Here is a 17654-nt window from a genome sequence, read left to right as displayed (position 1 = left end):
ATCATTATTTTGGTGTCATCTGCATAGAGCTTGGCTACATTTTGTATTCTATCCGGCAGGTCATTTATGAACAAAACAAACAATATCGGACCAATTACCGATCCCTGCGGAACTCCGCTGTAGATATCGCGCCAGCTCGAAACAGTATCACCGTTGACTACGCGTTGCTTTCTATCTTTTAAAAATTCCTCTAACCACTTTAGCAGCTTTCCTGTAATTCCATACGCTTTTAATTTTAAAACGAGTCTTTTGTGTGGCACTGTGTCGAAAGCTTTCGCAAAGTCTAAATAAACCACATCTACCGGACGATTCAGTGCGATATTTTCTGTTAAATAATCCACAGTTTCCATGAGATTTGTCGTGCATGATCTAGATTTAACAAATCCATGTTGACACTTCGATAAAAATTTATTGTTCGTAAAATGTGCCAAAAGTGAGTCTTTTATTATGCTTTCCAGAATTTTACACGGCACAGAAGTCAGTGATACTGGGTAAATAGATAAAAAGATACAGTGATACTGGTAAATGCGAGATGAGATTTTTAATTTTGTTTCACTTATTGTATTTGTAGGAAGAGAAGGTTTATTTTTTGTGGTAAGTATATGTTGTAAATTTTTGGTGATTTAAGGACTGCTGCGTAACCTGCTTTTTTGAAAACTTTTTTTTAACTTCGGGCTAATTCCTAAAATCAACGGTAAAGATATAATATTTTTTGATGAAATTGATAAATGTAGAAAATTTATTTTTTTCTTAAATTTTTGAAGTTGAAAAAAATTTTTTAGTAACAATACAAATATTTTTATACTTTTTTTTTTATTTGCATTTTTGGTTCTCAATGCAACTAAGGCATGGTACACGTTTTCCCGAACAAAAATAAAATCCCCCCCCCCAAAAAAAAAAAAAAATTTTTTTAAATTATAATTATTAGGAAAAAACATATATGTAAAATACTTTTAACAAATATTTTATCCCCTCCCTCCTTTAAAAGAACCATAGACCCCCCTAATATCAAAATTGTGGTTACGGTTGTGTTATGGCTTCAGTAATGTATTAAGATAAATACTTTTTGTTGTTAGTACAGAGCAAAATGAAAATTATACAATTTTCATTTTGCTCTGTATATAATTCATTCAAACTACTTTTAAAAGTAACATATTTTTATAAATATACCAACATAAATGTATTAAATTGTAATTAGGTTCATAAATGTAACAAAAAAACACTTCAAGATATCTTTGTAATTATACAGATACCTTCAGATATCTACAGATATCTTCAGATTATCTTCAATCTAATATCTTCAGATATCTACAGATATCTTGTAATTATGTAGATATCTTCAAGATATCTTTATAATATTGATATATCTCCTGTAAAACTGTTATACCAGACACTTCGGTTCTTTATAATACTTTGCCATTATTTACGAATTCTTTGTTTGCATAAATTAAATAAAAATAAATAAACAGTTGTTCGGTATGCTACTATCAACCAATCAGATTTGTTTAAAACTATTAACTTTTTTTTTTTTCTTACGAATTTGTGTCTTCGCCTTTGGCGCGTTTTTGACGCACTTCAAAAAATAAAATTGTTTAAAAAATTAGCAAAATAAGATTTATTTAAAAACTGCAAACTGAATATGCCTTAGTTGCATTGAGATTCTCAAGTTATTCAAATTTAAAGAATTGATGTCAAAATTACCCCATTTTACTCTACAAAACTTTAAGTAAAATACAATTTTTTTAAAAAAGTTAAAATAAAATTTTTTTTTGAAAACTTTTTTTACAATTCTGAAATAGATATTCTATTTATATAATATTTATATAAAATATATAGCTGATATCCCCTCAAAAAAAAAACTTACATCAAATAATACAAATAACTTTTTAAAATATTCTGAAATATTTTTAAAAGTTATTTGTATTATTTGATGTAAGTTTTTTTTTTAAGGGGATATCAGCTTACACCTTACCGATACTTTAATAACTTTTTTCGTTTATTTAAAAGCTTTAAATATTTATTTTTAATATTTTTATCGAACAACTTTGAGTTTAAAAAGATTTTCATGACATTACAAAATTTTCAACAATTAAAAAACCAATACTTAACTAATCATAAAGATTATGATTTAGTGACCTGACGGTCTTTATGGTTCAAAATGGCGGTCTCCATGGTTCACAGCGCGTTACAATGCGACATTCGGCAATTTTTAAACACGTCCTTCTATATATATACACGTCCTATATACATAAACATACATATATATACATAAACTTTTTAAGGTTTTACAAGATTAATTTTTTTTAAAAAGATTGGTTTATTAAATTATATTTAATAACCTAGCAAAACTCGACGTCAAAATAAAGCGTCTTTTAAACTTCATGTATTTGCTAGGAAGTATAGTAAAATGTTTAAAAACTGTTTGTGTTTAAAACCGCCCCATAAGGAATTTATAAGTGTGCCATTGCACACCTTGTATCTTCAAGCTCCGCAGTTTAGTCTTCGTCAAGGCTTTTATAAAAGTTATATTTAAATAAATCAGTTGTAACTGTCTGACAACTAATACAATAAGTTAATACTTAAGCTTCGTTTTTTAATTACATCATTCATGTTTTTTTTATTAAAATTATCCCACCCAAAGTTTTATAGCGAAATTTCAGTGGACCTATTTAGACAATTTGAGCGGTCCACTAGCGGATGCCACTATTGGTCCACAGGTAACCAATGAGCAAAATTCTAATGAACCACTTAAAATGCCTTTAAAGGTCCACTTCAAATCCACTACAAAATGGTTGCTGGAATGAAAAGGTGAAGCAATGTTAATAAGTTAATCCTTAAGTTTAATAAGTTAATACTTACGTTTCAATCATTGTTTAAATCAATATTAAAATGTGCATACATACGAACTAATTCGCATTTAATTTAACTGTTTATTACATAAGTCCATATAAAGAATACACCCTCTTTTCCCCAAAATAAATTACGAGGCTGTAACTTTTCTTCTAAAGTACTAAACGCATAATAGATTTTTAGATAAAATTTAAAATCTGTCAATAAATTTTAATCTAAATTGAGATTTCTTTTTCAAAATCTTATTTTCATTAAATGGGAACAGAGGAGCTTGAATAATGGAATACTTTCGTTCCAAAGCTCCAGCTGTTGTAACTTTTTCTAAAACATCTTCATTTTTAACTGGTATGAAAAAAAGAATGTTTTGAGTTTATCTAAAGTTTCATAAGATAAACGTGGTGTAGTTCATAATAATAGAATAACAACCGTACACAACTATAGAATAACAACCGTATATAATTATAGAATAAAATAACTTTCATAAAATGTATTTTATTAATCAAACCATAGAGAAACCTGAATTTTTTTTTAATATACAAGATATTTTCCAGTTTTTAAAATATATTTTGCGTTGTGTAATTTATGAACGACCCTAAAGAATTCAGTTTCGGATCATCCGTAAACTACGCAACGCAAACTTTCACAATAAACAAAACAAAAAAGATCTAAAATTTTCCCTCGCAGAGTCTTAATTTAAATAAAAAAATAAATAAGCCCATTAAGTTTATTAAAAATCACCGCGTAAAAGAGCTTAATATCTTCTATCGTTACAATATATAAAAGAATTAAGTGATTTAATGAACCAATGATTTTTCGTGCAACCTACATTGCAATTAAAAATATTTCAAAAGATAAATTTATTTACAATATAAAATGTTTTTTCTCTCAAAAACGTATAAATAAATTAATCTGATTAACCAGCGTCACTATAACTATTTGCAGGGCAATCATTTGAAATTAGTTAATTAATGTCATTTGACAACTCCTAAATTTTTTCAATACCAATTTTAAACTGTCTATAAACGATATACACCGCTGTTTCTTTTTGCGATAGCAAGTTTCGCTGATAACTCGTTATCAATTATTGGTTTAGCGTTTTCAACCGCTCTTTGTTTTGCCTCGATACGCATCTTGGTGATATCTGGTACTTTTCTCATACTTCGACGTTGTTCGTTAATTTTAAATCTCATTACTTCATTTTTGTTTTCATTTATTTCTTTTATCCACGGTTGAGGATGTTCGTCCCTTTTCTTAATTTCTTCATTATAATTGTAGAAGTCTTCGCCTTTGGCGCGTTTTTGACGCACTTCAAAAAATAAAATTGTTTAAAAAATTAGCAAAATAAGATTTATTTAAATACTGCAAACAACAAAATAAGTTGTTTGGCATAATAAATGCTTGCAACTAAGCAATTATTAACAAAAATAATTGTTAAATAAATAAAAAAGCTTACATAATTCTTGATTACGAATGTGGCATCGGTCGGCTAAGCTTCTAGCTGATGGTACTTTAAACGGATATGATATTTTTAAAAGTCGGTCATTTTTGTTTAAAGCTCTAGCCATTGCTTCCTCACCTCTGCTTCCCAAACCATTTTTCTTTAATATATATATATATATATATATATATATATATATATATATATATATATATATATATATATATATATATATATATATATATATATATATATATATATATATATATATATATATATATATATATATATATATATATATATATATATATATATGTATATATATTTATATATATTAAGGTGCATTAAAAAACAGAATTTTTTTAAAATTGCCTTGGAATAGTTCTAAATATATGCTATATAATAAAAGATCACTGAATTTACAAAAAAATTTGAAACTAAAATATTTTTAGAGTTGCCTCTAGTCCCTTGAACATTTTAGGGCCCCCTAATATTCTGGGAAAAAAAAATTCTTCAAAAGTAGGTCAACCTGGTACTCAAAAGAAGTGAAATTTTATAAAAAGTTTGAAAATAATAATTATTTTATAAAAAAAACTTATAAAAAATTATCAAAAAATCTGTAAAAATGCACTTTTTTTATTTTTAGTTGAAAAACCATAGTTATTATGCAATAAAATTCAAAATAATAATTTTTACATAAAACAAATATTATTTTCAAACGTTTTATAAAATTTTGCTTCTTTTGAGTACCAGGTTGATCTACTTTTGAAGAATTTTTTTTCCAGAATATTATATATATATATATATATATACATATATATATATATATATATATATATATATATATATATATATATATATATATATATATATATATATATATATATATATATATATATATATATATATATATATATATATATATATATATATATATATATATATATATATATATATATATATATATATATATGAAGGTAGATAGATAAGTTCTTAAAATAAATAAAACTTTACAAAAAAACTTGTTATTCTTATGTCGCTTATATATACGTAATCGCTTACTTGGTGTGAGCATTTAAATTCTCGAAGAGTTTTGTGAGTTTCCAAAATTGCACATAAAGGCTAAAAATAAACTTATATGCTTCTATATACTTGACATTTATAAGTAAAATTAAAAACTACTCGCTAGTAGAGAGTTTCCAAAATTGCACATAAAGGCTAAAAATAAACGTATATGCTTCCATTGACATTTATAAGTAAAATTAAAAACTACTCGCTAGTAGAGAACGACAGTTTAATTACTAGTAGTAGAAAAATAATGGGAAAAAGAATTTACTTTTTGGCAAATAAAAACATGAGAGAAAGTATTAAAATAGGCAATATTAAAATAAATTAAATAGAAATTTGAATAACAATTTATTAACAAAAGTTTATAAAAACTTAACTTAAACTTGCCTCGATAACCAGATTTGTTAAATCGTTTGATTCGAGGTTTAAAGTCTGCAAAGTTGTGTTTTCTTTTATGGCTTCATTTAGAACCTTATAAACAAAACTTTATATTATAATTATAATAATTAATACTTATTAAAAAAAAGAAAAATAATAACTTAAGTTTTAAAATCTTTTAAAACTTATTGACACCTTTAATTTTATATCGTGAATAAAACAACATCCACAAAGAGAATTATGGGCTAACAACGGCAAATAAATCAAATAATAAACGTTGAGCCGTTTATTTGTTTAAAAAAAAATTTTTTAATATTAAAAAAATAAAATAAAATAAAACGGTTGAGGTTAAGAAAAAAAATAACTATCTAAATAAAATAAGGTTTAAAGTATCTGAATTATAATAAACATTAATACAATAATTTTTTTTTTTTATTCGGTCAAGTTTCTTGCTAGAACCTCATTTAAATTGTTTCCTATTAGGAGATAGCGCAAATACAAAACTATTGAAATATTTATAAGACGGAGTAAGAATTAAGTGTGACTCGGTCAGGATTTCAATAAAAAAAGTATGAGAATTTTAAAACCCTAATAATAAAATACATTAAAGCCTCTTAAGAATGTCAACAAGCATTTGCTATCAGCAAATAACAATTTAATGAAAATAGTTATAAAACTAAATATTTAAGATTTTTTTTTCAAAATGTCAATCGGTGTTAATAATCTATACATAATTAGTGATTATTGCGACGTCATCCAACAATATCTTCTTTTTAAACGACGTCAATAAAGAAGCGAATGTTGAACGGGAAATATGGTAACTAGAACTGGTTTTAAAGTAGCAGACGGTTGTTTGAGATCTATTGGTGGCGGTAAAGATAGGGCAGACGCATATGGTGGTGGCGGTAAAGATAGGGTAAACGCATATGTTGACGTTTGAATCTACTAGTTAGTGTGGTGGGCGCATATTTACGCTGGCTCTGGGTCTACTAGTAATGATTTACACTATCAAAATGCAAGTAGACCGTGTAAAGGAAAAAAACTGTAAACCTGTTGAAAATAGTATAATAAGTAATAGAATAATAAGTTACGTACCAGCCCTCTTTCATCATTAATGTTAAGTCCTGCAAGAGATAAATGACAAATTTTTTTCGTAGTTTTTAATGCTTCAAAAATGGCATACAAAACAAGTGTATCTATTTTGATGTTATTAATTCGAATACAAAATACTTCATCCGTATCATCCATTAGACATTTTAGCAAAATATTGACATCTAAGTCAGAATCTTCATCTACAAAAGACTTTACTCGACTCCGAGTTGTCGCAACATCTAAATAAGTCAATAAAAATAAAGCTAAGTGAAATAACAAAAACGAGTTAATAAAATAAAGCTAATTAGAATAACAAAAACAGTTACTTATAATAAAAGATTCATTAACTAAAAACAAAAAATTGATGGGAGCTTACAATATGACTTGCATCATGAACTATAAACCATGTTATACATAAAAAAAGTTAATTTTAAACATTAAAAAGATAAAAAATTAAAAAGCGCCTTAATGTTGTGTACTTGGTTTTTAATTTTGAGATTTTATTTCAAAAAAAAATACTTTAGAAGTTTCAAACAGAATTGCTTAAATTGCTCAGCGATATAAAACTGCTATGTTGCTATGTTAATGCTATGTTGTTGTCTGCCAAAATAAAGGAGGTACGTGAATGCGTTTGACTGTGAATTGGAATGAAGAATAAGATAACATCATGGATATCCATAATTTATATATTCATAAAATACTTACCCATCACTTTTATAAAAATCTTTGTACGATATTTTTTTTTGGTGGTGATTTCTTACATTTAAAAAGTTTGAAGTATCGCATACATGTTAACTGGTTATTGTCAACTAAGTTCAGATTTTTGAATATTGAGTTTAATACGCCTACGCCATAAAATGTTTTTTTATTAAATAATTTGTGTATAGTTAAACTGAAAATTAAATTAAAAAAAAAGAAGTATATAATTTAAAACTTAATTCTCAATAACCAATGAAATAGTTATTATTTGCTTGTAAAATCAATTTAGTAAACATTTATATATATATATATAAATATATATATATATATATATATATATATACATATATATATATATATATATATATATATATATATATATATATATATATATATATATATATATATATATATATATTATATATATATATATATATATATATATATATATATATATATATATATATATATATATATATATATATATATATATATATATATATATGTATATATATATTCCCCTTCCTTAAGTATAAATAATCAAGAATATGAAAGCTGAATGTAAAGATTGTAGAAAGTTATATGGATACATGGAAAGTTCAATGGATACGCAGAAAATTGAAAAAATAATAGCGTGTAACCTCGAGAACAACATCAAAAAATCAATATCATTAGAAAAAGATTTCTAAATTAGGGTAATACTAAACAAAACTGAAATTGTTTAAGTAACTATCAAATGCGTTAGATTGAAATTTAAAAAAAACAATACAAATGCTCTATTCAAGACCGGAATTCTAATACAAGACTTTGGCCTAGAAAATGAAATTTATTATATATATATATATCATAGGAAGACATTATAGGATAACTCTGGTTTAGTAGGTACCAGATTATAATAGTTAAAAGTTAAAATTTACGTAGAATTGAAGTCTTACGGCATTTTACAAATCTTTCTCTGTGCAAATTTTTGAGCACACGTTAAAGCTTGAAAAAACAATTTTATTAATTTTGTATTTAGGATGCTGAAGATGAAAAAATTTTAAGATGCTACAATCAACAATATTTTGACCATATACATAATTGAATCAAATCAAATGTGTTCTGAAAATATTTGTTACGTTTAGGAAATATTTACAGGTAATTTAAATATAACAAAATAGCAATAATAACAATAATATTTAAAAAAAGTAAAAGTAAAAAAATGTAAAACATTAAAAAAAACAAAAACTGTTATGCTTTACAGATTATAACCTCTAGAGTATTTAAGATGGCACCTAAAGTTATAGTATGTAACGAACAACCTGATGCTACTTATGATAACAGAGTAAACAGTTTAAAAGTTTTTATAAGATGTTACCTATGTAACTTTTGGCACTTTCTGATGAAAAGGTGCGAAGATAATTTGTCAACTTAACCCTGCTTTATTTAGCCCCGGTCTCTCCTACTGTATCAAATCAGTGTTATGATTTTTTTAGATTGCAGAGATATTTTATAACCTTTTAACCTTTTTATGATATTAACAAATATTAACAAAGATAAATGTTAACAAAGCTCTGTATTCCTTGGAAAACAGTTAACAGAGAAAAATTTATTTTGCATTTCTAATTTAGCACTTAAATTGATTTAATTGAAAAAAGTAGTTTATAAAGCAACAGTATAAAGAATGTATACACTAACTCCATGACAGCATTTTTTGATGTTTGAGATCAACTTTGAATTAAACTTTATATGGTCATAATTTTTGAACGCTAAGATATTGTTGTATGAAATTTATTGATGAATAGAAATTTGGTTAAAAACAGTAAAAAAGTTATTTTAAAAGTTGTTAATTTACGTTTTGGGCAGGGGTAGCTAAAGTTTAAGAGCTTTTTTGTTCCCAGGCCATAATCATCGAATTTTTTTGCAAATTATCGTCTATCCATAATCCCCAAATCATAAAAAGTATTTGACATAAGTATTATTATAATAAATTGAGAATAAAGTAAACTTTTGGAGTTTGCTCCATGTCTGAAAGTTGATCTCGAACATCAAAAAAATGCTGCATTTACAATGGACAGGTCTATCATACTAAATTCTTTTTTTCTCTATTATTCTAAAGTTTACCTTTTCATCGCAGCTTTGAATATTCCATAATATCACTTCAAATAATAACGGATTTAATTTTTTATTAAAAATATAATTGAAAACATTTTTTCACATCTGCATGATTAGAGCAATTAAATTAGAAGTATTTAAACAATTAAATCTTTGAACATGAAAGAAGAAAACAATAACACGCCTAGTTAATTTGAATGATTAAACGCGACAATGTTAAACCACTTAACTTAGACCTTTATCTTTTTGTAAAGTGAGATCATCATATTTTGTGTACAATTGCACAAAACCGTTAACTAACGTATTGTTCATCAATTGAGTGCACTTTTAAATAATATCCATAAAATAACGGCATTTACTCTTACTGTCGATTCATCTGCGGAAATTCCGTCTTACAAATAATCATAACCTTAAGGAAACATCTATAACTATAAACTTCAACCGCTAGCTTTTAAAATACGTAACAATAAATAAAAAAGAATTAAAAAATTATAAGTACTATGTTAAACCCCTTGTTTGTTATAAATCAAACCAAAAGTGAATAAATAAAGCGGTATAACAGTTTTTTATCTTCTTGTAAAGTAAGAACAAAATAAAACAAACGATAAAATTTTTCCGAGTATTAGTACATAAAAAAATACAAGATTTTGCAAAAATTGTGTACCTGAATACGGCATTTTTTTTCGCTTTTTCTAAATAATTGAGTTTCTTTCAATATCCTAAATGTTAAAACAGAAAAAAATTATTTAACTCAAAATATATCTGATCGGGATTCTGATAACGATTCCGTTTATCATAAATACCACAGAGGTGACAACTTATTGGCATTTAATGTAGTTGCAAATAAAACATTCTCTGCTTTTTTTTAATTCAACATGGAATGTAGCAATAAACTCAGAAATATAAAAATAAATAAATGTATTTTTATATTTTGCATTTTAAACAATACGAGGAAAGGTTTTATTTAATATAAAATTGTAATTTCTTGACAAAAGGAATGACGTCAATATTTACCTTATACTTTGCTTGTTTAGTACTCAGTTGTTTACTCTTCAAGAAGTTTTTTTTTTGTTTGTTTTTAACAAAATATACAAACAGTTAAACGAAAAAATATTATGCAGCCCAAAAGTTTTTAGTTTAACGGTTCTAAGACGCCTCATCAATGTCAGCATAAGATTTTGATTATAAGTAAAATATTAATTTGATTATAAATATTCAGACACAAATTACAAACGATCAAGTCAAAGTACATAAGAATTGTCGAGTTGAATAGTTGGCTGTGATCATAATCCCTCTTATCATTAGTTTACCTTATAAGAAATTAATCAAACAATTGCATTCAAACCACTGCAAGCATTTTAAGCTAAGTAAGAGACGTCACGCAGAAAATTTGTCCCAAAAATTGCGTTTTTCTCAACTTATAAAAATTTATCTTTAATTTTTTTTAAAAGTATATAATAGTCTTCATAGTTCCGATAATTTCATGCGTGTATTTTTAATAGAACGTCATGGTTCTTTATGCGCAGAATCGCATGAAAACGAATATAAAATAAGATAGTAACCTTTAAAGAAATAGTTGTTTACTTTAGATTTTTTTTTTTTTTCATAAAAAAGACATTGATTTAGCTTTATAAATATATATATATAAAGCTTATATATATATATATATATATATATATATATATATATATATATATATATATATATATATATATATATATATATATATATATATATTTGTTTTATTTATATATATATATATATTTGTTTTATTTATATATATATATATATATTTATATATTTATATTTATATATATATATATATATATATATATATATATATATTTGTTTTATTTCCTTGATTACAAATATTATATAACAAAAACATATAAACAGTAAAGATTTTAGACTTAAAATGGTTAAAATAAACTTACATATAAGTTTATATATACATATATATATATATATATATATATATATATATATATATATATATATATATATATATATATATGTATATATATATATATATATATATATATATATATATATATATATATATATATGTATACATATATGTATATATATACATACATGTATATATAAACATATATATATATATATATATATATATATATATATATATATATATATATATATATATACATATATATACATCGGAACTGTGAAAAGGTCTATTGGTAAAATGCCATCTGTATTTTAAAAATATTTTGTTTTTTTATCATTATATATATATATATATATATATATATATATATATATATATATATATATAAATATATATATATATATATATATATATATATATATATATATGTATATGTATATATATTATATATATATATATATGATAAAAAACCTGTATATATATATATATATATATATATATATATATATATATATATATATATATATATATATATAAATATATATATATATATATATATATATATATATATATATATATATATATATATATATATATATATATGTATATGTATATGTATATATATATATATATGATAAAAAACCTGTATGTATATTATATATATATATATATATATATATATATATATATATATTATTTATATATTATTATATATAAGTAGTAATATATAATATATACTATGATAAAATCATTGTTAGTATCATTATTAGTTACTAAAAAATAATTAAAAACTAAATACTAGTAATTAAATACTTTTTATTAATAGAATTAATAAAAATATATATATATATAATATATATATATATATATATATATATATATAAATATATATATATATATATATATATATATATATATATATATATATATATATATATATATATATATATATGTATATGTATATGTATATATATATATATATGATAAAAAACCTGTATGTATATATATATATATATATATATATATATATATATATATATATATATATATATATATATATATATATATATATATATATATATATATATATACAATAAACAGACCTTGCATTCATTAATTTTAAAATGACTTAAACTAGGTACATTACGAGAGCTTTGTTTTTGCATTTTATAGAAAGATAAGCATTTGCATTTTATGGTAAAAATAAAAATTGTTTGTTTAGTTTTTGTTTACACAACACAACGTGATGAAATGCCTTAAAATAAAAAATAATATTATTTTAATACTTTGTTGATTTTATTTAATCAGAATAAGGTTGCGCATTGTAAAATTTCAAAAATATTTCTACAACTACTGAATACAAAATTCATATAAAGTTTTTTTAACTTAATAAAAAAAACTTACAGCATTTCTTTTTAGGTTTTTTGTGCCAGAATGGAAAAAGGTTGTTTGTTTATTTTTTTAGAAGAATTTTAGGAATAAAACAACTTTCTACTAAGAAAAAAATTACTCTTGATTAAAACCCACTTTATTGAAATAAAATTAATTTTATTGATGCGAATTTTAAAATTAGTTTTTTTGGCTACTGGCAGTTTTAATCTTTCACATTATTTCATCATCAATTTTGAGTTTTGGTTTTGCATGTGCAAGTATCCTTTAGTTTTGCACAAACTTGAATAATTTAAAATTTCATGATTAGCCTGCTCAGTTTAAATCATTAGACAGCATAGTTTAAATACAATCAATATTTTTGAGTGGCTTCTGATTTTTTGGCTTGTCACGAAACGTTCTAATATTAAACACTCTAGTATTTTGTTTGTGGCAAATAACTAAAAAGTTTTTTTTATCTACAAGTACGCGCGTGCACTAAGCTATTGACGCAATCGAGTGTTACAATACGAGTCGAACGTCTTTTACATATTTTTTTTTACTTTGCCGCACTTTTACTTATTAAAAAAAGCGTCAAAACAAGTTATGATCATACTCTTTTTATGATGTCATCAACATAATTTTTTAAAAGTTTGTAAAATTCTACCAATCAGTCAATCAAAATTTTGCCAATCAGTTAACTTATTCATATTTGTTTTCAAAAATAATATAAGATAAAATTTTAAGATAAAAATAAAATGAAATTTCAAGATAAAAATAAATATATTTATAGTATTAATTGATCTAAGCAATTCTTTTGAAACTATTGATCGCCCCACTTATAATTGGTATAAGTGCGAACTAGCACAAGCGCGAACTGGCATAAGTGCGCCAAAAGAATTTGCAAACATTGGCATAAGTGCGAACTGCCATAAGTGCGAACTGGCATAAGTGCGAAACAATTGCAAAAACTGGCATAAGTGCGAACTGGCACAAGCGCGAACTGGCATAAGTGCGCCGAAAGAATTTGCAAACATTGGCATAAGTGCAAATTGGCATAAGTGGCGAATTGGCAAGTTCGCACTTATGCCAATTCGCACTTATGCCAATGTTTGCAAATTCTTTCGACGCACTTATGCCAGTTCGCGCTTGTGCCAGTTCGCACTTATGCCAGTTTTTGCAATTGATTCGCACATATGCCAGTTCGCACTTATGCCAATGTTTGCAAATTCTTTCGGCGCACTTATGTCAGTTCGCGCTTGTACCAGTTCGCACTTATGCCAGTCTTTGCAACTGCTTCGCACTTATGCAGATTCGCAGTTATGAAATTCGCACTTATTCAGCCTCCTCATTGCAAGATTTGATGTTAACAGACAGATTTACAGACAGAGACGAGGAGTTAATAAAAGCTTTGGGAAAAAGAAAGTAAAACATTTTTTTTTTTATAGTGGAGAAACAAAACAAAATAAATATAAGTTTGGCTTTAATTTTCGATCTATATTTATGGTATAGTCAAATCTGGTAACTTAATTTAACAAAATTTTGTTTGCTGATGATAAAATCTATTTTATGCTCGTAATAATATAAGAAACCTCTTATGCTCATTGATTATTACTACAGCAAATTTTGTTCTATAAATACATTAGTGTTTTATATATACATTTATTTCGTACACAACTTTTTTTATAGTCATTTAGGTGCTCCAAGAAGTTCTCGCGGTCTTATCACAGAGCACCGCGGAATAGTATTTAACCAGGTTGCTATTGTTTAACCAATGCTATTGTTTAACCAATGCTATTGTTTTAAATCGTCATTTTTAAATTTTTAGTACAAATACTGTTTTGTTTTGACTTTTTTTTACTTCTCTTTATACTTTCTGCTTTGTAAGAGTTTCTTATGTTGCTGCTATTTTTTATCTCCTTTTTATCTTTATTTTTATAATTCGCGAGGCTCCAATTATTTTGTTTTCATTTCTCCACATTTTTGAGTTTTGAGATAAAACGATTTAAAAAATAAAAACTTTAGGAGATAACGTATAAAAAGATTTTTATTATGTTATCTCCGCAACTTTTTTGATTATAACTTAGGTTTTAATATAGTAGAAAAACATTATTTTAAGGTATATAACACAATCGATAAATCAAGTTTTTCAAAAAGTGGAGGTAAAGCAAAATAGTTCTAACCTCGCAAACTATTGCTGTATTTATTTTTGTATTTTAACCTTATTTTGTCAATTTTTCCTTTCGTATTGCAGATTTTTTTTTTGTTAATCATTTGTTTGTATTTCGTTTTTATGATTTGTTATTCGATTTAAGTAACACTCCTTTAATTAGTTTGTAATGATTTCAAACAGTGTTTTCTTTGAGGTTAAACAGTAGTTCAGAGGTAATTTTAGGAGGAAGGGGGTGTTCCGCCCCCCGATCCTCCCAAAGAAGGCGATTTTTAAGTTATAGTCGGCTTTTTTACGAATTTAGACGGTTAGTTGGGTATTTGACACAATTCAGTCGGGTAATTTTAGTTTTGAGGCTCTTTTTTTTTTTTTAGGGAACCAGTTGGTACTTTTTAAGGATCACCCCGCACCCCTTCATTATTTTATTTGTAGAATCGCTTCTGAGTAGTTTGCCTTATGATCATATTGTTCAATATATTACAAAAAAAAATGTACTGGAGCCAATAAAGTTTTTGTCTAACATATTTTAAAATATTTAAATGTTTCAAATAATCAAAATTTTAATAAGATTTTCTTGATTGAAGAAGTATTTAATAGGTTTTAAAATATCATGACCTTTATCTGACAAAATGTCATTCACAAGAGTTGAATGCTTCAAAAGATTATGTCTTTTTTTTTTACAAAAGAAACTAAAGTAAAAATAACAAAATAAAATAGAAAAGTTTATGATTTTACACAAAACTTTATGTATTTAAATATAGAATAAAAACAGAGTAAATAAAACTACATTAAATTATTTATTAGATTTGGAGATAAGCCTATATAAATACGTTATGTCATAAACTTCAAATTATTTTTCTTTGTTTGATAAATAAAAACTTTTTGATTTAAGAGCTAGCTCATATATTATATCTTATTTTGTTATTAATGTAATAATAATAGTAATAATTATTATTGCTATAAGTGGTTTTTTAAATATAAATTTTTTAAATATAAAGTATTTTTAAATATAGTAATTACAAGGCTAATTGTTGTATTTTATGCACTGGAGAATATTCTTTACCAACGCTTTCAACAACAGTTTAAACACCAACTGCGATAATAGCACCACTAACTGCCAGTGATAGAGTAATTGTAAAGTCACTGGAGCGTTCTCACTAAATGATAATGGACCATCATTAAGTTTAAAAGCAATTTAATTTTCAGCTTTTTTATTGCGAAATCAAATGGATAGCGCAATATAAATTAAATTAGAACAATTTTGAAACGTAGATTGACAATTTTCCTTATCACAATAGAAAAATTTCCATTACAACGCAAATTTCAAATTCATTCAATTTCATTTCAAAACTTCTTTAGTGTCGCTATAAGTTTATGATATTTATGGTTTGTTTTCTTTTTTCAAATAGGGAAAAAAAGGTTGCACAATGTTTTTTTTCAGGATAAGTAGAAACAAGCGTTAACATTTTTTTCCTTAAACCCAATAGGAAGTTCTCTATGGTAAAAAAGAATGGTTTTTCAAAAAAAAATTAAATTATACAAATTTGATAAGAGAGCAATAAACTCACGTATAAACCATCGATAAAATAAAGTAACATAATTTAACTGAAACTTTAAGGAAATGTTAACAAATTTTAACATTAGTAATTAGATTTTTAAAACGAGGCATGTTATTGAAACTTGAGTTTTAGGTGGTTTATTAAAAATTTTTAAAACTATTCTTTAAGGGGCTTTTTACCAGTAACACTTGATCTAACCTAGTGGAAAAAAAAAGCTTGTCTCATCAGGGTTCCTTCTTTTTTTCACTGGGAAAAACGCTAAATACTATAAATTTCAATTTTTTAGTATTTAGCAACTTTTATGTCCTGGCCAAAATATTAGAAGTTCGGTAACGGATTGCGAAAGCACAAAACCAAAAGCAGACCTGCCATTATACTGATTTAGTGGGAGAATGGAATCTAAGAGACTATTTGCATATGATTATTTTTTTGCTTAAATTGCTTTCTTTATAAATATTCTTTAGATTAAGTAGTTATGTTTGTAATACTTTTATTAAACTGTCTGTAGTATTGTAACTGTCTGTATATTGATCCGTACAGTATTAAAACTCGTCAGTAAAATTTTTTAATTTGAAAAAATGCAAAACTAACTTTTTGCTGAACAATAAATAAAGAAGCAATAATATTTTAAAAACAATTTAATAAAAATATATAACATTCCGACAACTTAAAATATTTCATTAATTATTTTAAGATTTATGCAGATAGGCTATTTGGATAGGGCGCTACCCACCCCCTTCCTTTTTTTGCAAATTATTTATGATTAAGAATTTTTTTAATTATTTATGAATTTTATGCTGGTTAAGCATACTATGAAAACATAGGTCTAAATTACAACGAAAAGTGCTCTAATTCGACGTTGAAGTTTTAAAAAATGCCACTAATATTCGCCATTTTTTCTAAATCTTACTAAAATCACTGATCTCAAAATATAACTCAATTTATATTTCTCCTTATATAACTCAAATTAGTGACTAAAATTAATTATTATCATCTTGCGCAATAAACAGAGCTGGTTTCCATCGGCAT

The 17654-nt window shown here is 24.7% G+C and overlaps 1 protein-coding gene across 4 annotated transcripts; it reads right to left on the bottom strand.

The window, feature by feature from the left end:
* Positions 1-3643: 3643 nt before the first annotated feature.
* On the bottom strand, positions 3644-12691 carry LOC100201779 (leiomodin-3). Of its 4 annotated transcripts, none has more exons than XM_065788734.1 (7): positions 12632-12691; positions 10284-10338; positions 6830-7065; positions 5744-5827; positions 5351-5410; positions 4304-4448; positions 3644-4156 (listed from the first exon to the last, which is right to left on the bottom strand). In XM_065788734.1, the coding sequence occupies exons 2-7, from the start codon at positions 10294-10296 to the stop codon at positions 3867-3869; spliced, it is 828 nt and encodes a 275-aa protein (XP_065644806.1). In that variant the 5' UTR covers positions 10297-10338; positions 12632-12691; the 3' UTR covers positions 3644-3866. The 4 variants fall into 4 exon arrangements, with proteins under 4 accessions (XP_065644806.1, XP_065644805.1, XP_065644808.1 ...); XM_065788733.1 differs by lacking the exon at positions 12632-12691 and adding an exon at positions 10634-10867; XM_065788736.1 differs by lacking the exons at positions 10284-10338; positions 12632-12691 and adding an exon at positions 9629-9678.
* Between the last annotated feature and the right edge of the window lie 4963 nt (positions 12692-17654).

This window comes from Hydra vulgaris, chromosome 01, assembly GCF_038396675.1.
Source record: "Hydra vulgaris chromosome 01, alternate assembly HydraT2T_AEP".
Taxonomy (NCBI): Eukaryota; Metazoa; Cnidaria; class Hydrozoa; order Anthoathecata; family Hydridae; genus Hydra; species Hydra vulgaris.
This window is presented reverse-complemented; position numbering and strand designations above follow the sequence as displayed.

Excerpts from the sequence above, each read along its gene's own strand:
- LOC100201779 (XM_065788734.1), bottom strand. Across the intron at positions 5,828-6,829 it reads TTAATGATGAAAGAGGGCTG|GTTCTAAATGAAGCCATAAA; the intron begins GTACGTAACTTA and ends TTTGTTTATAAG. Across the intron at positions 4,157-4,303 it reads CATTCGTAATCAAGAATTAT|TGCGTCAAAAACGCGCCAAA; the intron begins GTAAGCTTTTTT and ends TATTTTTTGAAG.